Below are 22,794 nucleotides of genomic sequence, written 5' to 3'. Positions count from 1 at the left end.
ATCTCTTCATCTGGAAGTTTATCTGTATCCTTTATCATATCTTTTTATAATAAACTGATAAATAGTAAGTAAACTTCTGAGTTCTGTAAGCTGTTCTAACAAATTAATCAAACTCAAGGAGGGGGTCATGGGAACCTGCAATTTATAGCTGATTGGTCAGAAGCGTGGGTAATAAATGGGACTTGAGCCCTTAGTCTGTGTGATCTGATGCTCTCTTCAGGTAGATAGCGTCAGAACTGAAACGCCCTCACATTTCTGATGTCAGTATACTGAGGTGAGTAGTAAAGGAGAAACACAAGAGGAAGAGTGTGGGTTGTCTTTGCAATAACTTAACAAAGTATGTTTGATGCATTTAAAGCAATGCTAAGAGGGAACTTTATAGCACTAAATGCTAACATTAGAAATAAGGACAGGTCTCAAGTCACTTTTCTAAGTTCCTACAGCAAGAAACTGGAGGAGCAAAAGTGAACCCAAACCAAGTAGAAGGAAATAAAACCAAGGTCTTTTGTAGATACAGATAAGCTTTTTCTAAAATTTATATGGAAAAACATGCTCTAAAATAGCTAAAATAATTTTGACAAAGAAGAACAAAGTGGGAGAAATTACCCAATATCAATACTTACTCCATTGGTACAAGACAAGGTGTAAATGGACATGTAATCAAGACCATGTAGCACAGACAAAGGGACACAAACACAGGTCAATGGAACAAGAGACTCCAGAAGTAAGGCCACCCAAATATGCTCAATTAATTTTTATTTTTAGTTATTATTTTTCTTTGAGAGAGAGCGCCTGCAGGAGTGCAAGCAGGGCAGGGGCAGAGGGAGAGGGAGAGGGAGAGAGAGAATCGTAAACAGGCTCTACGTCCAGTGCAGAGCCCCATGTGGGGCTTGATCCCACAACCCTGAGATTATGACCTGAGCTGAAATCAAGAATGGCACATTTAACTGACTGTGCCACCCAGGCGGCCCTGAACTGATTTTTGACAAAGGCACAAAAGCAATTTAATGGAGGAAGAAGAGCCTTTCCTCAAATAGTGCTGGAGCCATTAGACATCCATAGCCAAAAAAGAAAAACAAAAAGAGAGAGAGAAATCAACCTCCAGCTTCTTAAAAAATTGAAATAGACTACAGATTTAAATTTGCTCCAGTACTGGGGCGCCTGGGTGGCACAGCGGTTAAGCGTCTGCCTTCAGCTCAGGGCGTGGTCCTGGCATTCCGGGATCGAGCCCCACATCGGGCTCCTCTGCTATGAGCCTGCTTCTTCCTCTCCCACTCCCCCTGCTTGTGTTCCCTCTCTCGCTGGCTGTCTCTATCTCTGTCGAATAAATAAATAAAATCTTTAAAAAAACAAAGAGATTAAATTTGCTCCAGTACTAACCAATGAAAAAATAAATGTATTGCATTTTCCTTGTGACAACTGAAGGCAAAATAAATGGGTCCTTCTGTCTGGAGGATTCTGTATTTATTTCTACTTCTGAAGATTATGTAATTAGATTATGACATTAAACTTAGATGCTGGGCAGACATCTGTTTGCTGATTACCGATTTGAAATTGACAAATGTATTTCTTATATATAACAAAATAAATTTGATTCACTTAGTGACCACTGCCAAGCTTTGTAGAGGGTTCTGCCAACAAAAGAAACTTAAGGGATAATGGCTGAAATGAAAAATGTTAACCACAAATTTTCAGCCTAAAGATACCGATCTCTATACATTTGTGAAATGTGAAAAGGCTACAAAAACCTGGAAGTTTACTGATATGTCTTAACTTACGTAAGTTTTGTCTGTATGGTCTGAAAAGCAAGGGGGAAGATAATCAGAATTTCAATACTCAAAACCAACCACAATTTTCGTTGATTGTGTTCCTTTTACGTTTTACACAGGAACGGTTTTCCAATATTGCCGTCTTAGTGCAATTGTAACAGCTTTGTTCCTCCTTTAAAAAACTATAACCCAAAAGTATTTTGAGATATTGCTTCATCATCACACAATTTATAAGTTGTATAGTTTTCAAACCGATAGATCTACCGTTTATCACACTTCTACTCGTAGCCATATTGCTTGTATTCAACGTTTTATTACTATTAACGTTTCAATTAATCTTTTGAGAATGTATTTGCATTTTTAAAATTTCCTCAACATAAAAATTCCCATCTCATACGCTTTTTGTCATGGGTGACTCTGTTGAGACGAGTTGCAATGGAAGCACAGACAGGCATAACCCCATTTCGGAATGGTCCAGGCACGAATAGGAGTTAACGGAATATTTCTGGGGACACCTGAGTGGCTCAGCCCGTTAAGCGTCTGCCTTCAGCTCTGGTCATGATCTCAGGGTTCTGGAATCGAGTACCGCATCAGGCTCCTTGCTCAGCAGGGAGCCTGCTTCTCACTTTGCCTGCCACTCCCCCTGCTTGTGCGCGCGCTCTCTCTCTGACAAATAAATACATATAATCTCTAAAAAAAAAAAGTTGTTAATGGAATATTTTCAAAGACATAGTATGAAGTATAGAACAAGAGAGTAGGTAGAACGGAAAGAATGATCTATGAACTGCTGTTTATAACACGTGTCATTTCCCGGTATGTATCTCTTCTATTGAGTTTTTCTTTTCTGTTGAATTTCTCCCGCAGTAGACTGTCAGCCACAGGAGCGCGGGGATTCTTTTCTGCAGGCTCAAGTGTATCCCCAGAGCCTGTAACAGTGCCTGGTACACAGTCGGCGCTCACTAAGTGGCTAGTGAGTCAGAAGAAAGAACGAAAGAAAACAAGGAAGGAAACGAATGAAACCCAGCAAGCGCGGCTCCGACCTACCCGCACACCCCCTCGGAGCCCCCTGCCGCGCCTGGGGCCTCAACCGCCAGCGCTGCCAGCTCCCTCCCCGCAGCCCAACCGGCGGCGCGGGCGCGCGGCCCCGCCCACCGCGCGTGCGCACCTCGGCCCTGCCCGACACGCGCACCCCGCGCGTACCCCTGCTTGGGTGCCTTCGGGGACCGGGCTCGTTGCGCCTGCGCATTCCGAAGCGGCCCGTCCAGGCCTGGCGGGACTCCGTCGGTCTGGAGGGGCTGAGCCGGTCCTGGTTCTGGGTTGGGAGGTCCGGGGCTTGGGGAGCGCGTCACACGTCTGGGGGAAGGGGCAAGGACCACGCGCCGGGCCCACGCCTGCGGAGGGCAGTCCCAGGATGCTCCGCGCCGCGCCCGGCCCGGACTCCATTTCCCAGCGCCCCCTGCGGCCTGTCCGCTGCCCGCCGGAGCGCCGCGGCCCCTTTGTGAGCCCGCCGGTCCGGCCGAGAGCGAGGCCCCGCCCCGGCCCGCGGGGCGCTCGGCTCCCGGCGGCCGACGGCGCGGAGGGAGGTGCCGACCCGCGGGGAGGAGGCGGTGAGGACGCCGGCGGCGGGGGCGCGCCCCGGCAGGCGTGCGGGGCTGGAGCGGGCGTGCGAGGGGGCCTGTGACAGTGGGAGACCGTGTCACCGTGTGTGACACCGTGTCACCGTGTGCGTGCCCGTGTGTGTGACTGTGCGAACGTCTGTGACCATGACAGTGACGGTGAGTGTGCGGAGGTGTGGCCGGTCGTGTGAGACAGCGTGAGGTTGTGTGACCTTATGCTGGTGTGACAGTGCGACCCAGTGTGAAGGCACGGGTGCCAGGCTGCCAGGAGAGCTGCCAGCACGAGGACTGGGCGGCTTCTGCGGTGGGCGGGTGGCGGGGGGGGGGGAAAGCGTGGGGAGGCCAGTGTGCTCCAGGGTTCGGGAGACTGTGTCGGGCAGCAGAGCCTGAGAGGGACTGAGACGAAAGGGAACACTCGAGTAGAAAGAGAGGGAAGGAGAGGGGAGCCCCTGCTCCTGATCTGGAGGGCAGCAGAGGAGGCTGTCGCCCTTTACGACACAGAAGGAAGGTCTTTCCCTTCCTCTCCTAAGCTCTGCTGTGTATGTTCAGAAATAGCCCACATGTATGAACATGCATGACTGGTATTTACTGAGCACGAAGGATGTGCCGAGCACTATGCTAAACGCTTCACGTGGATCATCTCAGGATCCTCCCAACAACTGATAGGGAGTAGGTGCCATTTCACTGATGAGGAAACTGAGGTTTGGAGTGGTTACTTAAGTCCTGGAGGTTGCAGAGCTAGTGAGTGGTAGATCGGGTCCCTGAGCGTACGTGTTCTGATCCCCAGACCTGGTGGTTCTTAGGCTTACGCTGCTTCTGAGAGAATTCCTTACTCTCCGAGGTGGAGAGGTTTAGTGGAAAGTAACAAATGAATAGGGGTTTCAGTGACTGTTAATGCATAGTCCCCTTCCTCAACTCTTTTTGAGGAAATTGCTCAGAAAAGTTGAGAGATTGGTTTCCAGGTGCGGTTTGTCGTAAATCAGGACTACAAGCAGAGTGTTCTGACGCTTTGGTCCAGTGTCCTCCAGACCACATGACCCCTCTGATTCTACTCTGTGTAAAGATGCTTTCTCTGAGGCATTGTTTGTAGCTTTATCTCATTTTGTAGTAAGGGCGGTAGCATATTTTCTTTTACCATTATTATCTGGTGCGAAGACTAAAAAGTCAGACCTGGATTCCAGTTGGGCCCACTTAATACCAGGAAGCCTTGGATGATTTCAGTAATTTCACTGATGGACAGCTTTCATGTGTGGAGGGGGGAAATAATCCCTACTTGATAGTGCCATTTATGCTTTCTTTTTCCCTCTCCAGCGCTATTATTCCAGACACTGTCCTTTCAGTGAGGAGCGTGAAGTAGGAGGACAGAGGAGCTGCCATAAATTCTTAAATTCTTAAAGCCATGTCCAAGGTAAGTAAGGATTTCTTCTCCCTGACGTGCTTTGTTTTTCAGGTTTCATAGGAACATCATGCTTTTCTTCTGAAATTCCCCAGCTAACAAAGCCCCATTCATTCAGTGACCTTGTCCTCATGTTCTCCCAATCCAGTAAAAGGAGGTCCCAGTGAGCTTCCTTTTTTTCTCAGCCAGCATTTTCATCTTCATTCAAGAAATAGCTTAGCACTCCTACAGGTTAGGTGTTTCGTGCAAAAATGCACTCCTTGGTGGAATATGAAAGCCTTTAAGGTAAGGAGTTTGATTCATTGAGGTCAAGGTGTATTCTGATGTGACCACTAGCTTGGAGCTTTCTCACAGACCTAAGTTTGAGAGGAAGGCAAGACAAGGGCTATTGGGCAGTCTGAGTCATAGTACATGACAAGATCTTTTGCTCAAGGTGCTTTTGAAGAGTTGTATGTGTTGGGTTTTGAGTATTGAAGTGTGGGTCAGCTAGGGCACTCACGGGGCTCTGAAGAATAAGGTTCCATGGGAGTAATAAGGTCCTGTTACAGGGACATTCTGAGTTAATAGTGGGCTACAGCTAGGATATTCTAGGTCATCCAATTAAGATTAGTGGAATTACTTATGAAAAAATAGGACATTTTTTGAAAAAATGAGAATAGTACTTGAATCTACATTTTAAAATGGCTGCATACATCTATAATGAAACAGTAAATAGTATGGAATGGGGGCCAGAAGAAACAATTGAAAAGATCAATATATAATGTCCAGAAACAAATGCAAGTATAATTAAGAATGGAAAATATTTATTCATTCACTGAACACAGAGTTATTAAAGACTTACTATATACTAAATGCTGGAAATACTGTGGTAAATGAAAATAGACACGGTCTTTGTTTTCATGGAGTTTAATGAATACTAGCTTGTTTATTATGTGGTTATGTAAGTGCTGTTATCTTAAATCAGTGGAGACAGATGGATTATTCATTTAGAAAAAAGATTTCTTCCTCACACTGAGGTTAAATACATTCTATAGGTTAAATGTAAAAAATAAAACCATATGAACTGCTGGATGAAAATAGAGACTGGCTGTAAAGAGGAAGACGAACCAGAAGCAGCACTGTCCAGTAGAACTTCCTGTGATGACTGCTGATAGAAATGTTCTATATCTGCACTGTCCAATACAGTAGCCGCTAGCTACCTGTGGCTATGGAACACTTGGATATACTAGTGTGACTGAGGAACTGAATCTTTAATATTAATTGATTTAAATTTAAATAGCCCCATGTGACGAGGAGCTGAGCATTGGGCAGCACAGATCTAGGCTAATAAAATAATAAAGCCAGGTAGAAAGTTGTGGGTGATCTTGTCCAAGTCACTCATTTTACAGATGAAGAAAAACAGGCCGAGTGGGGGAAATGACATACCTACGTCACTAGTTTTTGTATCAGATGTATGAAGTTGTAATATATGTTGAGGGTCAGCATAAACAGATGATGGTGACTGATGATTTGAAGAGGGTGGAAATAATGGACTGTGGAACAGTGATGGAGTACATCATTTCCTTTTGCCTGGAACCCTCATTGGCTTCTCATTTTACTTGGAATGAAATTCAGTGTCCTCTCCACAGCCTATAAGGCCCTGCCTGATCCAGGTCTTGGCTACCCCAGACCTAATTTTCTCCAAGTCTTTACCTTTCTGTGCTCCAGTCACACTGGTCAACTTGCGGTTCCTCAAACTTACCAAACTCTTTCCTGTCTCTGAACCTTTGCATTTGCTCCTCCCTTTTCTGTAATTCTCTTCCTTTAGATATTGGCAATGGTTTACTCTCACTTTTAGACTGTTGTTTTAACATTACCGCTTCATTGAGGTTTACCTTGAACATCTTATCTAAAACATGGGGCGCCTGAGTGGCTCAGTCGTTAAGCGTCTGCCTTCGGCTCAGGGCGTGATCCTGGCATTCTGGGATTGAGCCCCACATCGGGCTCCTCCGCTGGGAGCCTGCTTCTTCCTCTCCCACTCCCCCTGCCTGTGTTCCCTCTCTCGCTGGCTGTCTCTCTCTGTCAAATAAATAAAAATAAAAATCTTTAAAAAAAAAAAATAAAAAATAAAACAAACACCGTTGTCACTCTACATCACCTTTTTTTTTTTTGTCATAGTGTTTAACACTACCTGACGTTGTATGACCTGATGTTTACTGTCTTTCTCCTCTGTTATAATATTAACTCCACAAGCAGAGGAACTATATTTTGTTTACCTTTGTATTCTCAATGCTTGGAACATTGTAGGTAGTAAGCACTCAGTGAATATTTGTCAAACTAATATAGAAATGAACAAGACTGTGAATTCCTCATCTATGAGTAAGACCAGAGCGATAAGAACCAGCTACCTCTTTTCTCCTGCTGCTAAACTGGTAATGGAAAAAGCAGAAAGCAGAGGATATGATGTATAAAACAGACAGAGCCCATCAGCCCAAATGCTATTTCTGGGACCTCACCCCAGAACTTATGAATCAGTCTCTGGTGGTGGGGCCCAGGAAACTGCATTTTTATTAAGTCCAAGGATGCTTTCAATGCACATTTTTTGAAAGCCTCTCGTTTCTAAAGATATTTAAAGGGTGCCTCTTATAAACACCACTTTGTTGGTTGTCAGCTGTGTGCCTCTCACAATCCCTATGCCTGCCATGATTCTCTGTACTCACGGCAAGGCACCTGAGTGGCCCTGTGTGCCTTCTATGATTGATTCCTTGTGCCTCCCAAAAGCCCACGTAATCCAGTCTGAGAATCTTTGTCTTTTAATTAGTGTTTAGTACATTTTCATTTAATGTATTATGGATATATTTAAGCCTATCATATTGCAGTTAATGTTCTCTACTTATTCCATCTATTCTTTTTTTTTAAGATTTTATTTATTTATTTGACAGAGAGAGACAGCGAGAGAGGGAACACAAGCAAGGGGAGTGTGAGAGGGAGAAGCAGGTGTCCCGCCGAGCAGGGAGCCCGATGTAGGATTCGATCCCACGACCCTGGGATCATGACCTGAGCCGAAGGCAGACGCTTAATGGCTGAGCCACTCAGGCGCCTCATCCATCCTTTCTTTGTTCCTTTATTTCTCCTTGTTTGCCTTCTTTTGAATAAATGAAGTACTTTTTCCTTATTGTCTTGTTAATTAAGCATTATTATTCTTTTAGTGGCCACTATAAGGTACCTTACCCATTTCTCATTATGTAATTATCTTCTTTCTTTCATCCTTCTGTAATCTTCCTTCATATTCTTACCACTTTCTGAACAAGATATAGTGATTTAACTCCAACTTATTATTAGTAGTGGATATTATAGTTATTCCTTTGAGGCTCTTCATTTTTTCTTGATTTTCATTTCCATTTTCTTCTATTTTCCTTCTACTTCAAGAACAATTAGTGTTTCTTTGACTGCAGGTCAACACTTTATTCCCAGGCTGAATTATCTTTTCATTAGCTCCTATTATTCTTGCTAGGTCAAAACAGTGTAATTTAAAATTTTTTCTGAGGTTAAGTAAGTTTGGGATATCCTAGTCTCATTGGAGAGAATATCTTCTAGGATTTATTTTAAGGAAATAAGAGACTTCAATTGAATCCTTAATTCAACATACAGTAGTATTATATGAGAACGTAGTGAAAAATTCAGATTCATGTAAATGAAAATAAGTAGGGGGTTAGTAAAGATACAGCATATTTATACCACGTAATGTTATCCATCTAACAAAAGTGATATTATAATGAATGTGGACAGATAATCATTGACATGTCCATATAAGGAAACATTTGAACAAATATATACTAGCTGTAAATTTTGATTGTTTCTAGGAAGTAGGGTGACATGGTGGGCAGATGTGGGGATGGAGGACATGCAATTCTTTTAACTTTATAAAAAGGAAAAAAAATCACTGAGGGTAGAAATACTGGACATTATTTGCTAAGTTTCTTTAATGATTACAAATTGTATGAATTCCTGTTTTATCAAATCAAAATAAATACTAAAATATTTTAAAGATATTTAAGTCCCATTGAATGGCTGAAAGGAAAATGTCAATCAGACAGTTGAAACCTGGAATCCATTAGTGTGTGAAGCTGAAAAAGGTCTTTTAAGAACTTTACCTAGCAGAAGCTGCCTTGCCTCTGTTTACAGAGGAAATGTGTGTAGAACAGTTTTGTTTGCACAAAATATTACAGTTTGTATTGCAAGTGTTTGATTTTTAATAGAACTGATGATTGATAGTACCCAGCCTTGTCTAGGACAAGTTTCATCTTTTAAGACTCAATTCATGTTCCCTTCCTTTCTTGAAGCTTTATAAAAAATTTTTAATATTTTATTTATTTATTTGTCAGAGAGAGACAGTGAGAGCACAAACAGAGGGGGGAGCTGCAGGCAGAGGGAGGGGGGGAGAAGCAAGCTGAACAGAGAGCCTGATGTGGGGCTCAATCCCAGGACCCTGGGATTATGACCTGAGCCAAAGGCAGACGCTTAACTGACTGAGCCACCCAGGCACCCCTTTCCCTTGAAGCCTTTACTCACTTCCCACATTTCCCTGTATTAAGTGTTTCAGAGATGGAGGCGTGTAAGATCAAGCTGATGCACGTAACTGATGTTTCTTGGAGGCATACTTCTGCTTCCCTTATAGCCTCCTTAAACATTTTTGTCCGTTACTTGGGCACTAGCAATTCACACATTAACTCCTTTTTCCATTAAAAATGTTTCTGCATAGGGACGCGTGGGTGGCTTAGTCATTTAAGGTTCTGCCTTCGGCTCAGGTCGTGATCCCAGGATCTTGGGACTGAGTCCCAAGTTGGGCTTCTTGCTTGGCAAAGAATCTGCTTCTCCCTTTGTCCTCTGCTCCCGCTGCTTGTGCTCTTTCTCTTGCTTTCTCTCTATGGCAAATGGATGAATAAAATCTTTTTAAAAAATGTTTCTGCATAAAATCATTGATGTGCTTAAATACATCTTCAATAGGACCCTTACTCTGCAGAGTCACATTTAATGGAGTGATGTTCATACCTGATAACCACTAAGGCAAGGGCACGTACCAGAACTTACCCCAGCTGGGGTACTGGAGGCTGCTGCTGTGCTGGGCACTCCCCTTAAGCTGCTGGGTTGTGGGGAGATCTGGGATGGTCACTAGCAGGGCTTAGTGCAGTAGCTGTTTACCAACCAGTGTGACATTGTTTCAGTATTTAACAAGTCAGTTCAGCTCTTCAGATGTGCACCACTAAGCGCGTCTGTGTATCAGCCCAGATAAAGAGCAGGCTTTGCTCTGTGACGTGCCAAACCAAAGCACCATATAGCAAACCATATGCGAGCCCTGGTAAGTTCGGAGCAGATTTACCTCATTAGGAAGAACACCCGTTTTGAATTTTTAGGAAGCAGACTAGGTCTTATTCCATGTTATAAAGATCCTCAATTCAACGGAGTATTACTTGAGAACTGTACTGTAACTTTTTAAAAACTCTTGCTCATGAGACATGCACAATTGGGTGTGTCCCTCTAGTGAAGCTGTAAGGACTTTTTGTTGCACATCTGAAATGTTCACTATCTCATAGTGCTTAAAATTACTATTCTTTTGTCTCTTTACATGAAAAGTTACTGTCTTTGAAACTCAGTGGGGTTATCAAGAGCTGTTAATCTTTCACTGCCCCAGTTCTGTTATGGCATACATTTGCTTAACTTATATTTTTGGAAAATCACTACAGAACTTCTTTAATATTTTTATTACCTGTATGTTTAGCTTCAGGAAATCAATATTATAAAGTCAAATATATTTATATATATCTAGCCTATTGCTATAGCTGGAACATTAGCCATTCCATCGAGGAGTTTAGAAAATGTAGGTCTAGACCACATACAACTTATAGGGCTAAACTCATGTTCCTGCCTCCTCCTTAAAGCCTTTCTTCGCTGCTCTAGTCTGTCCTGATTTTCCATATTGAGAAATGTGTTAGCATTTAGTATGAATAACAATTATTTTGCTCTTGTTTGCTATTCTCACCATCAGTACAGACTGTGTCAGAAATTGTATACTTTCCATTACAAAATATTAAAACCAAGCACACAGAAGTCATTTTAGAAATTGCTTGACATGTGACAGAGAATCTAACGTATTGCCAGAAAGTTTCACTATATGCAGTATTTCTCTCCAAAAGTACAAATTAACTTTTCAAATTATGCCAATCTGAGGTGAAGAACACTAGGTGAGCATAAAAGAATATGTTTATGTCATTTCAGGATTTGGTGACATTTGGGGATGTGGCTGTAGATTTCTCTCAAGAGGAATGGGAGTGGCTGAACCCTGCTCAGAGGAATCTGTACAGAAAGGTGATGTTGGAGAACTATAGGAGCCTGGTATCACTGGGTAAGAAGGTTCCCTAGAATTCAGAATCTGCACAGAGGGCTACTTTCCAATGTTTGGGAAGCCTCTGATGTACTTCACTAAATTTCCCTTTCTTGTGCTCCCCAAAATAGGCTGACTTTGTAGAACTGGCAGCTTCATTGGAGTATTCCTAGAACTTCATTTTCCCCATTCTTCAGAATACTTCACCTCTTCCTCTACTCCCTTCTATAATGCCCTCGACTTCCTGATGACCAAGCACCTTGATCTGATTTATGGGCCCGGCTAATTCCCCCTTTATTTCTTGTAAGCAGGAGTTTCAGTTTCTAAGCCAGATGTGATCTCATTATTGGAACAAGGAAAAGAACCGTGGATGGTGAAGAAGGAGGGAACAAGAGGCACGTGCCCTGGTGAGTGAGAAAGAACTAGGAAGGTAGAAGAGGCCATTGCAAGGAAAAGCTCAGCTATTCTGAGAGGTTTCTGCTTATAATTGATGTTTCCTGGATAATTTTTCTTAAAGGCTCAAGGCCTGGGAGGAAGCACTGAGGTTCCACTGGCATGAGCTCCCAAACTTATTCTCCTTGAATATATTCTCTAACGAATTACCGTCTTCTCTGATAACATTTTCCTGTTCTCTGGGTCCAAAATGTCAGTGTCTGCTTATTCCTGCTTTTTAGTTTTGCACAAGTTGCTCCATTGTATTTTTAAAAATCTAGATACAGCAATGTCTTTTTTTTTCATTTTCAGTAACTCATTCCTTTTAAAATGAAGGTGTGATTGATTTATTCATTCACTTATTCTTTTACCAAGATTTATTGAGTTTTGACTTTGAGAAAATCATTCTGCTAAATTCTTAAGGTTATTCAGAAGCTTATTAACCATCACAGAAAGAATTTCCAGTTACATTTTCAAGTCTGGGTAACTGGAAAGTGAGGTGGTTTAACAGAAACAAGTCAGAAGAATATGCTGCTAGGGTAAAAAGATGATAGTTTGACTTGGGACATGAAGAGACTTATTTTTACAAGATGGAGAGACTTCTGAGTGATGAAATGCAACATGTCACTAGATGGCGAGAGGCTCAGAAAAAAAGTGATTTAGAGATGCCAGTATGAATGGATGAGATCACTTAGTTTTACCGTTTGAGATAAACCCTGGTATTGGGGCCTTTGTGAGAAAGTGGATCTTTGACAACTTTCTCAATCTTCTCTCTGGTAAATGCTCTCTTTACACTTTCTGTCTTGGGTGAAATTTTATAAAGTTTTACTTTTCCAAACAATTATCTTTTAATTTAGGTTTTCAAATTTATTTCCATGAATCTGAAGAAAATAATCTTATAATTCCTTTTTATATCTATAGTTTCCAATTTTATTTTGTATAGCTATTCTTTCTTAAAAAAATTATTAGGTAAGCTAATCATTAATTTTGTTTTTAAACTCCAGCTTCTGGATTTATTAGTGTTACCATTATTCTCTTTTCCAATTCTTTATTTTCTGCTTTCCCTAATTCTATTACTCTAGTGTTCTAGGTTTATTTTTTGTTCTTCATTTTGCTGAAATAAATGCTTAATCTATTCGTTTCATTCTCTTACTCAGTTATTAAGGGCTATGAATCTTCCTCTGAATATACCTTCCACTGCCTTCCAGAGATTCTAATATTTAATGTTTTTGTTATTGCTGTTTCCTAGATATCCTACTTTTAAAAAATTTCTCTTTTACACGAGAGTGGTTTAAAATAAAGTTTTCTAGGGGCACCTGGATAGCTCAGTTGGTTAAGCATCCAACTCTTGATTTTGGCTCAGATCATTCTCTCAGAGTCATGAGATTGAGCCCTGAGTAGGGCTCCCCATTCAGCGGGGAGTCTGCATGTCTCTCTCTCCCTCTCTTCATCCCCCAATTCACACTCATTTGCGTTCTCTTTCTTTCTCTGGAATGAATAAATAAATCTAAAATAAAGAGAAAGTTTTCTGGTTTTAATGTATTTTGATCAAATTATTTTATAATTTATCAGATAGGACTTAGTATTAACTCTTTGAAATTGTAGGGTTTTGTATGGCATAATACATATTTGGTGTTTGTAAAATGTTCCATAGGTTCCAAGGTGTAAGTCTCTGTTTTCACTGTTAAGAGCTTGTTACATGGGTTTTACTTTTTTATTACGTTATTAAAGTCTGTCTTTACTTACCTTTCTTGTTTCCATCTATTTTTTTCTTAACTTTATTAAGGAATTATTATATACAGTAAATCGCATCCATATACATCATCCAGTGTGATGAATTCTGTCATATACACCCATGAAACCATCACCACAATCAAGACATACAGCATTTGCTTCACACCAAAAGACTGCCTTTGCCTCTTAGCAGTCCATTTTTGTCCTCCTGGCTCCAAACACTAATCTGATCTTTGTCATTTTAGACTAGTTTCCATATAAACTAAATGGAATCATATATATTGTTGTATCTGGCTTATTTTACTCATAATTTCAAAAATCATCCATATTTTTGCATGTATGAATACTTTATGCGTCTTATTGCTGAGTAGTAGTCGATTGTGAAGACATCCCACATTTTGTTTTCCTTTCAACTGTTCATGGACATTTGGGTTGTTTCCAGGTTTTGGCTATTATAAACAAAGCTGCTGTGAAGTGTCAATTACAGGACTTTGTGCATGTATGTTTTCATTTCTCTTGGGTAAATATCTAAAAGTGCAAAGAGTCACACAATTGGAATAGCTTTAACTTTTTAAGAAACTGCCAGTTTTCCAAAGTGACTGTACCATTTTCATTCCCACCAGCAATGTATCAGAATTCCATTTCCTCCATATCGTCCCATCTTTGTATCATCAGTTTTTACTTTTATTCATTCTAATGGTTGTGTTGTGGAATCTCATTATGGTTTTAATATGCAGTTCTCTGATGACATATTGTTCAATGTCTTTTCGTGTGCTTATTGGCCATTCATAAGTGTTGAAATCTTTTGCCCATGTTGTATTAGTTTGTTTTTATTATCAAATTTTAAGAGTTCTTTATATAGTCTTAATACAAGTCTTTGCCATTTATATGTATTAGGATATATGTGTGCCAACCATGGCTTGTGGTTTTGTTTTTCTACTGCTGTCTTTTGAACATCCAAAGTTTTTAATTTTCATAAAGTCCAATTTATTAATTTGTCGTGTTTGGTGCTTTCTGTGTCATATCTAAGAAATTCTTGCTACCCCTTAAATCGCAAAAATTTTCTTTTATGTTTTCTCCTAAGTTGTAGTTTTAGCTTTTACATTTTAGTGTATGACCCACTGAGCTAAATTTTGTGTCTTATGTGAAGTAAAGACTGAGGGTTTGGGTTTTTTTTTTTTTTCTTCCTCATTTGGATATACAGTTGCTCCAGTATCTTCTTGAAAAGACTTTCCTTTACCTATTATAATGCCTTATTGATACCTCTGTACCAAAAGCAGTTGACCATATCTACATGGGTCTAGTTTTGAACTCTGTTCTGTCCCATCTATCTATATGCCTATACTTTCATCAGTACCACAGTCTTGATTACTGTAGCTTTATAGTAACTTTTGATAGCAGATAGTTCAACTTGTAAAATCACTTTAACTATTTAGATCATTTCAGTTCCCAAATAAACGCTAGAATGAAGTTGAGAATTTCTACCCAAAAGCCTGCTAGGATTTTGATTTGGATTATATGGAATCTATACATCAATTGAGGAAGAACTGATATCCAAATTAACATCACTTGAGTTTAGTTCATGAATATGGTTTATGTAGCCATTTATTAGTCTTTTTAAATTCTCTTAGCAGTGTTCTATTGTATCCAGTGCAGTGGCTATATATATATTTTTAATCTTATGGTATTTTTGGTGCTATTACAAATAGAATTCTTAAGAATTCCATTTTCCACTTGCTTTTTGCAACTATGCAAAAATGTAAATTGATTTTTATATTAACTTTTTATCTTACGATCTTGATAGATTTATTTAATAGTTGTTCTAGGAGTTCTTTGTAGGTTCCAGGTTTTTCTGCATAGACTATCCACATTATCAGCAGTTTATTTCTTCCTTTCTAATCTTACAGGGTTTTTTTCCTTACTGCAGGGGACATCTTTTACAACGTTGGATAGAATTATTAAGAGTAGATTTACTTGGATTATTCTGAGTCTTAAGGGAAAATGTATTCTGTCTTTCACCATTAAGTTGATGTTTCATAGATGCCCTTTATCAATTTGATAAAGTTTTCTTTTCCTGGTTTGCTAAGAAGTTTTATAATAAATAGATGTTGAATTTAGCCAAATACTCTTTCTACATCCATTGAAACGATCATATGATTTTCCACCTTTAATCTGGTAATGTGGTGAATTACACTGGTTTTCACATATTAAACCAATCTTGCATTCCTGGGATAAGCTCTACTTGGTAATGATTATGCTTTCATATTTTCCTGGATTTGAGTTGCAGTAATTTTACTGAAGGTTTTACATTTATGTTCATGTATTACATTGGTTTTGTAAACCATAATAGGAATTTTAGTTTTATTATAAATGTGAGAAACCATTGGTTAGTCTTGAGCAGAACAGATGATTTGACTGAGGAATGGAAAGAAGGTGGCAAACTAAGGCCTGTGGCAGGTTAATAAAATCAAGCAGTTTGATACAAAATTACTGTTTTTCTTTTTTGTTTTTTTTTTTTTTTTAAGTAGGCTCCACACCCTGGAGCCCAATGTAGGGCTTGAACTCACAACCCTGAGATCAAGACCTGAGCTGAGGTCAAGAGTCAGACATTTAACTGACTGAGCCACCCTGGCACCCCTATACAAACTTACTTTTATGTGAATGCATTTTAGCTCTGAGCTCAATTAAAAATTTACATTTGGTTGGAATATATCACATAGAAAATGCCTGACAAGAAGACTTTTTTTAAAAAGTAGGCTGCACACCCAATGTGGGGCTTGAAATCATGACCGTGAGATAAAGAGTCACATGCCCTGAGCCAGCCTTGTGCCCCAAAAAGACATTTTTTGGCTTCAAAAGTTAATCCATATTTGCATATACAACCTAAGGCAACTAATAGTACCTGGTGTATCTTTGGGTCTATGGAGGTTTTTTAGCCACACTGACCTCATGAAATTGGCTTTCTAAAAATAATGAACTTAGCTTGAATGCAGGATAACCCGAGGCAAAAGAGGAAGGGTGTTTGGAGACTCTAATATTAAATTAGATATAAAATTATTGTGATTTTAGATAACTTTTTCAGTTTCTAATATATATCCTCTCTTAAGTTTTCATTCTTTATAATCTCATACTTTTTAGACTGCATCTTACACTGTTAAACCCCAAACTTCTTATGTATTTTATTCACCAATTTTTGTTTCAGAAGTTCTTCTCTTCTGATGAACAAATACAAAAGACCTTTGTTTTCTTGGTATCTTTTAGATTGGGAGTATACTTTAAAAACGAATGAATTTTCATCAAAGCAAGTTATTTATGAAGAAACATCCAAACTAGTGAAAATGGGAAGAAGCCATCTTAGTCATAGCCTTGACTGCCCCAGTTTGAGAGAAGACTGTAAAACTGAGGACTGGCTTAAGAACCAGTTAGGAAGTCAGGCAGTACCTTCCAGACAACCGATCATCACTCATAAAGAAATCCTCACTGAAGATCAAAGTAATGAATATACTAAATCTTGGAAAACTTTCCATCAGGATGCAATATTTGATATAAAAAAGACTTTCACCACCAAAGAAAGAGTGCATAAGCATGAGCCACAAAAGAGAAGTTACCGAAAAAAATCTGTTGAAATGAAACATAAGAAAGTCTATATACAAAAGAAACTTTTGAAATGTAATGAATGTGAGAAAGTTTTCAACCAGAGCTCATCCCTTACTCTTCATCAGAGAATTCATACTGGAGAGAAACCCTATGCATGTGTTGAGTGTGGGAAAACCTTCAGCCAGAGTGCAAACCTAGCTCAACATAAGAGAATACATACTGGGGAGAAACCCTATGAATGTAAAGAATGTAGGAAAGCCTTCAGCCAGAATGCACACCTTGCTCAACATCAGAGAGTTCATACTGGAGAGAGACCTTATCAGTGTAAAGAATGTAAAAAAGCCTTCAGCCAGATTGCACACCTGGCTCAACATCAGAGAGTTCATACTGGAGAGAGACCTTTTGAATGTATTGAATGTGGAAAAGCTTTCAGTAATGGTTCATTTCTTGCTCAACATCAGAGAATTCATACAGGAGAGAAACCTTATGTATGTAATGTGTGTGGGAAAGCCTTTAGCCATCGTGGATACCTAATTGTACATCAGAGAATTCATACTGGAGAGAGACCGTATGAATGTAAGGAATGTAGGAAAGCTTTCAGCCAATATGCACACCTTGCTCAACATCAGAGAGTTCATACTGGAGAAAAACCTTATGAATGTAAAGTATGCAGGAAAGCCTTCAGCCAGATTGCATACCTTGATCAACACCAGAGGGTTCATACTGGAGAGAAACCCTATGAGTGTATTGAATGTGGGAAGGCCTTTAGCAATAGTTCATCACTTGCACAACATCAGAGAAGTCATACTGGAGAAAAACCTTATATGTGCAAGGAATGTAGGAAAACATTTAGCCAGAATGCAGGCCTTGCTCAACATAAGCGAATTCATACTGGAGAGAAACCTTATGAATGTAATATTTGTGGGAAAGCCTTTAGCTATAGTGGATCTCTTACTCTACATCAGAGAATTCACACAGGAGAGAGACCCTATGAATGTAAGGATTGCAGCAAATCTTTCAGGCAGCGTGCCCATCTAGCCCAGCATGAGAGAATTCATACCATGGAGTCATTCTTGACTCCTTCCTCTCTCTCACCCTCCATGTCCAGTCAGTTGCCAAGACCTGTAGGTTTTATCTCCTAAATATGCCTTGAATCTGACTCCATTTCCATTACATCCTCTTTGTCCAATACATAGTAATCTATTTCATACGGACTATGGAAATAGCCTTCTGATTGGTCTGATTAACCATTTCCTTTGTCAGTTGCCTACATTGCAGTCAAACTTGTATTTTAAAAGTCTGATCATATCACTTCCTCATCGATACCCTTCATTAGTACCCCATAGTTCTTAGGTTAAAGCACACTTTCCTCAAAATAACCTAAAAGACCTGAAAGACCCTCCTGTCCCAAATACCTTGTTCCAGTATACCTTTCAAAGTACTATTTCATGTCAAAATACATCTCATTCTTTGGCTATTTGTCCAGAATTAAGAAATCATATTCCAGCATCAAACAGATCTGGGTTCCAATCCTTGCTCTTCCACTTTCTAGGCCTCTAGTTTCAGAGAAACATTTTGTTCTTTGTAAGGTTCAGTCTTTTTATTTATATTATGGAAATAATAATAGTACTACCTCAAAGGCTGATGGGAGGATTAAATGAGAGAATGCATGTAAATTGCTCAGAGTGCCTAGCATAAAGTAATGACTTAATAAACGTTACCATAAAATGAAAAAAATACTGTGGTATACAAAGAGGACCTGGTCATCTCAGCAAGGATCATCTGAGAAATAACAAAAGAAGCACCAGTTCAAGATTTAAGAGATTATAAAGATTTTTGATTAGGAACAGTAGTCATTGTTTTAAAGGTGGGTGATAAGGGTATCTGATACAGTAGCATTGACGTTAAAGTCCATAATGACATACAGTAAGATATGACTTTGTTGGTAAGAAAAACTAACTTCATTAGATATTCAACAGTTCTAAGAAGCCAGATTTTAAAAATCACTAGTAATAAGTAGGATTTACTGAGATGTATTCATCATTTACATAAAAGACAACTTAAAAAAATCAATAACCAAAGAATAGAAAATACAAGTTTGATGCCCTCTCCTAATTCCAGGTGGTTGAATTGTATTAAATCTATCTCGTTTAAAACTGAAAAGGTGGTTAAACTAGTTCTAAGCTGTAATTCCAAAACTAGAGAGGAAAAGAAAACTATATCAATACTTATAAACTGGTAGCCCACAAACATGTTTGATTTGGTACTCATCACTTTAAAATGAATACAAAAAAAAAAAAAAAAAAAAAAAAAAAAAAAAACCAAAAATCAAATACTTTTATGTGAGCACACGTTTTCCAGTTCTCCATAGTTCAAACCATTCCTCCTTCCATCTGACTTATTTTACACTTTCTATTACTTCCTGACTCCTGGAGGCTTTGAATATGCAATCACTTCAGTAACCAATTCACATATGAACATAGGTACAAAGAAAATGATGAAATGGAGAATGAAAAGGAAGACTTGAATAGACATTTTATCCTGCAGGGGAAGACTATTCTCGAGATGTTAGGAGGCCCAAAATCAATCTACAAATTCTTTGATTTCTAACGAAATCCTAAGAATTTTTTAAGGCTTGAAACACTGTGTGCATGTGAACATACACACATATACATTCATACAGATAAACACATAAAATCTATAAATAAAGGTAATTTGTCAGTGGCCTAACAGTATTGGTAAAATTGATTCTGCTCTGTACAAAACCAGTTCCTTCATTCTTTTATCCAAACGTGAAAGAGTTATCAGAGGACACAGTAACATAATGTATAATCAAAGAGTGAAAACAATCTTCCTAAACAAGACATGAAATCCAGAAGCCACACACACAGATTCTAGGTTTGACTGTGTAAGAACTTTATTAAGCTTTTATATAGACAAAGATAGTTATAAACACAAAGTTTTTAAATATCAGTATTGGAGATATTACAACATATATGAAATCCATAAGTGCTCCTATAAATCACTTAGAAAATGACACTACTATTCCCATGGGCAAAGGACCTAAAGAGGCAACATGTGACTGATGAATGAATGATAAATACTGAATCTCACTAGCATGAGAAGAAATACAAGTTAAACCAATGAACTATCCATCTGTCAATATCAGATTGATAAAATATATGCATTGCAAAAGCAGGAAAGGAGTACGTGTGGAGTATGAATTTGTACACATTTTTTGAAAGGCAGCTTGTCAATATCAGAACTGTCATTGGAAAAATCAAGATTTTCTTTTGCAGTTAACAAACAGCATATAAATTTACCTTCCTTCCATATCCCATTAAATGGCTAAAACAATGTAAAAGACCGAACAAAGATCAGAAAAGAGGGTCATCAGTGGATGAAAAGAGCTGGACAAATAAAAGACAAAATGGAGGAAAGTGTTTGTTCATGAAATGTAGCAGAGGCAGCTACAACCTGAAATGTTTGAATAATAGGGTTTTCAGTAATAGGAGCCACTCTGCCCAAATGCTCTGTACACAGCACCCCTAGAGGAGTTTAGGCTTCAATCTGGTTTGTGTATAGAGGCAGGGGCTGGGGGGGGAGGGTGGAGGTTGGTAATAAGGAGAAACAATGACAAGACTGCTAAATTCTTTTCCATGTGGAAGCCAACAGCTTTCTCACTCCACACTCTCTTCTATAAGTAAATTGAATAGAATCCTTACTTCACACCATCCACAAGAAGGGAGTTCCAGTTGATTAAAATCCTAAATATAAAACTAATGAGAAAAGTATAAGAAAAAGTAGGATATATTTATTAATTGGTGTTGGACATACGTTTCTAAAAAAGAAAGTGCTCTTAAAATTTAAAACAACAGGAAGAAAATATTTGTAACATACAAAGGGAAAGATGTAAGAACACCTATGAATAAGCAAAGGACAACTAAGCAAGTATAAAAATGGACAAAATATGAGAATAGGCAAATCGTAGAAGAAATACAGATGGATGATAAATGAGTCCCTGCTGAACCTCACTAGTATTGAGGTACAAATTTAAATAATGTACTCTCAAACAGTGGCAGCTGCATGGAGCAATGAGAACTCCTCACTGCCACTGCGGAAGCAGTGAAGTTTTTAAAACGTTCACTACAGTCTCTTTGGAGGGCAGTATGGTTAGTACATGAAACACTGGAAACCATCTAAATTTCCACAGGGCATGACGAGAAATATTAGCAGCAGTTTGAAAGAATGGACCAATGATACGACATGGATGGGTCTGATTAAAGAACGCTGAAACAGTAAGTTTTTTAGATTTGCATACTATCATATGTTAATAAAACATTTCTAATACAATTAAATAAGTATGCAAAAGTTTCAAAAAGGTTCTGGAGAGGCACATCCAACTGATAAGTGTTCCTTGTAGGGGAGGAGGCTGGGATTGGATATTCCGGTTAGGAGGAGACCTAGGATTATCTGTCGTATTTGAAGTTATAAGCAATAATGTAATACTATAAGAAATTTAAACTATGAAATAATGAACTTACTTGGGTAGCTAGCATGAGAGTTGGTGGCTAAGTCAAAAATCTTTTCAGGAATTTAGAGAATCTCTTTTTGACTTGCCAGCCCTGCATACATAGATAGCAGTAACCCTCCCTATTCAGGGAAACTCATCTACAAGGTGATCAAGCCATTACCATTTTTTTTTTTTTAAAGTAATTTCTACACCCAACATGGGGCTCAAACAACACCAAGAGCAAGAGTCACATGCTCCATTGACTGAGCCAGCCAAATGCCCCAAGCCATATCAATCTTAAATGTTGGAACAGTTAAGGATCATAACACATGAAGAAAACTATCAGCATAATAAGGTCCGAGACAGAACTAAACCTACAGTGGAGAAAGTTGTGTAATGACAGAAGAAAACTAAAAATTTATGTCAGATTTAAACAGGTAAATATGGAAAGCTATCAAAAAATAATTAGAGGGGGGCGCCTGGGTGGCACAGCGGTTAAGCATCTGCCTTCAGCTCAGGGCGTGATCCCGGCATTATGGGATCGAGCCCCACATCAGGCTCCTCCGCTGTGAGCCTGCTTCTTCCTCTCCCACTCCCCCTGCTTGTGTTCCCTCTCTCACTGGCTGTCTCTATCTCTGTCAAATAAATAAATAAAATCTAAAAAAAAAACAAAAAAAATAATTAGAGGGGTGCCTGGGTGGCTTCAGTTGGTTAAATGTCTGCCTGTGACTCAGGTCATGATCATCCTGGGATCAAGGCCCGTGTCAGTCTCCCTGCTTAGCAGGGAGTCTGGTTCTCTCTCTGCCCCTCCCCCTGCTCATGCACGCTCTCTCTCAAATAAATAAAATCTTTAAAAAAAAATTAGTATTGTACACATGAAACTAATATTTAAACACCGTTAACTATACTGGAATTAAAATGTTTAAAAATCACTCTTTTAAAGAAAAATATGTACAGAAAATAATCATGTTTTCTAGGGGGAAAAAAGGTAAGTCAGAACTCTTAAGAATGAAAAAATGTTACTGCTATAATAAACTAGAAGTTTTAAGATTTTTTAAAATTTATTTTAAGGAGAATGAGTGAGAGAGAGAACACGAGTGGGGGGGGTGGGGGGAAGAGCAGAGGGAAAGAGAGCAGCAGACTCCCCGCTGAGCAGGGAGCCCGACATGGGGCTTGATCCTGGGACTCCAGGATCATGACCCAAACTGAAGGCAGTCACCTAACCAACTGAGCCACCCAGGCACCACTTAATATAAGTTTTAAAGAAAATTAAGGAAACTTCCCAAATTCATAAATTAAAAAGAAAATAAGAAACAAAAAGGACATAGAAGTTTAATTAACAGGAGTTCCAGAAAAGCTTACAGAGAAAATATAAT

At 39.2% G+C, this 22,794-nt stretch overlaps 1 protein-coding gene across 3 annotated transcripts; it reads left to right on the top strand.

The window, feature by feature from the left end:
• Positions 1-3,295: 3,295 nt before the first annotated feature.
• ZNF583 (zinc finger protein 583) lies at positions 3,296-19,631 on the top strand. 3 transcript variants are annotated; one of them, XM_040633743.1, is made up of 5 exons: positions 3,296-3,376; positions 4,697-4,793; positions 11,037-11,126; positions 11,454-11,549; positions 16,570-19,631. In XM_040633743.1, exons 3-5 carry the CDS (start codon positions 11,084-11,086, stop codon positions 18,045-18,047), a joined length of 1,617 nt encoding a protein of 538 aa, XP_040489677.1. In that variant the 5' UTR covers positions 3,296-3,376; positions 4,697-4,793; positions 11,037-11,083; the 3' UTR covers positions 18,048-19,631. The 3 variants fall into 3 exon arrangements, with proteins under 3 accessions (XP_040489677.1, XP_040489675.1, XP_008708156.1); XM_040633741.1 differs by having other exon boundaries at positions 11,037-11,163; positions 11,451-11,549; XM_008709934.2 differs by lacking the exons at positions 3,296-3,376; positions 4,697-4,793 and having other exon boundaries at positions 11,025-11,163.
• The last annotated feature ends 3,163 nt before the right edge of the window (positions 19,632-22,794 follow it).

Source organism: Ursus maritimus, unplaced genomic scaffold (genome assembly GCF_017311325.1).
Source record: "Ursus maritimus isolate PB19 unplaced genomic scaffold, ASM1731132v1 scaffold_19, whole genome shotgun sequence".
In the NCBI taxonomy this organism is placed as follows: Eukaryota; Metazoa; Chordata; class Mammalia; order Carnivora; family Ursidae; genus Ursus; species Ursus maritimus.
The sequence above is the reverse complement of the archived record's forward strand: the minus strand, read 5'-3'. Positions and strand labels throughout refer to the sequence as shown.

Bases quoted from the DNA above. Each gene is read 5' to 3' on its own strand.
- ZNF583 (XM_040633741.1), top strand. The intron at 11,164-11,450 runs GTAAGAAGGTTC...ATTTCTTGTAAG, and splicing joins TAGGAGCCTGGTATCACTGG to CAGGAGTTTCAGTTTCTAAG. The intron at 11,550-16,569 runs GTGAGTGAGAAA...GGTATCTTTTAG, and splicing joins AACAAGAGGCACGTGCCCTG to ATTGGGAGTATACTTTAAAA.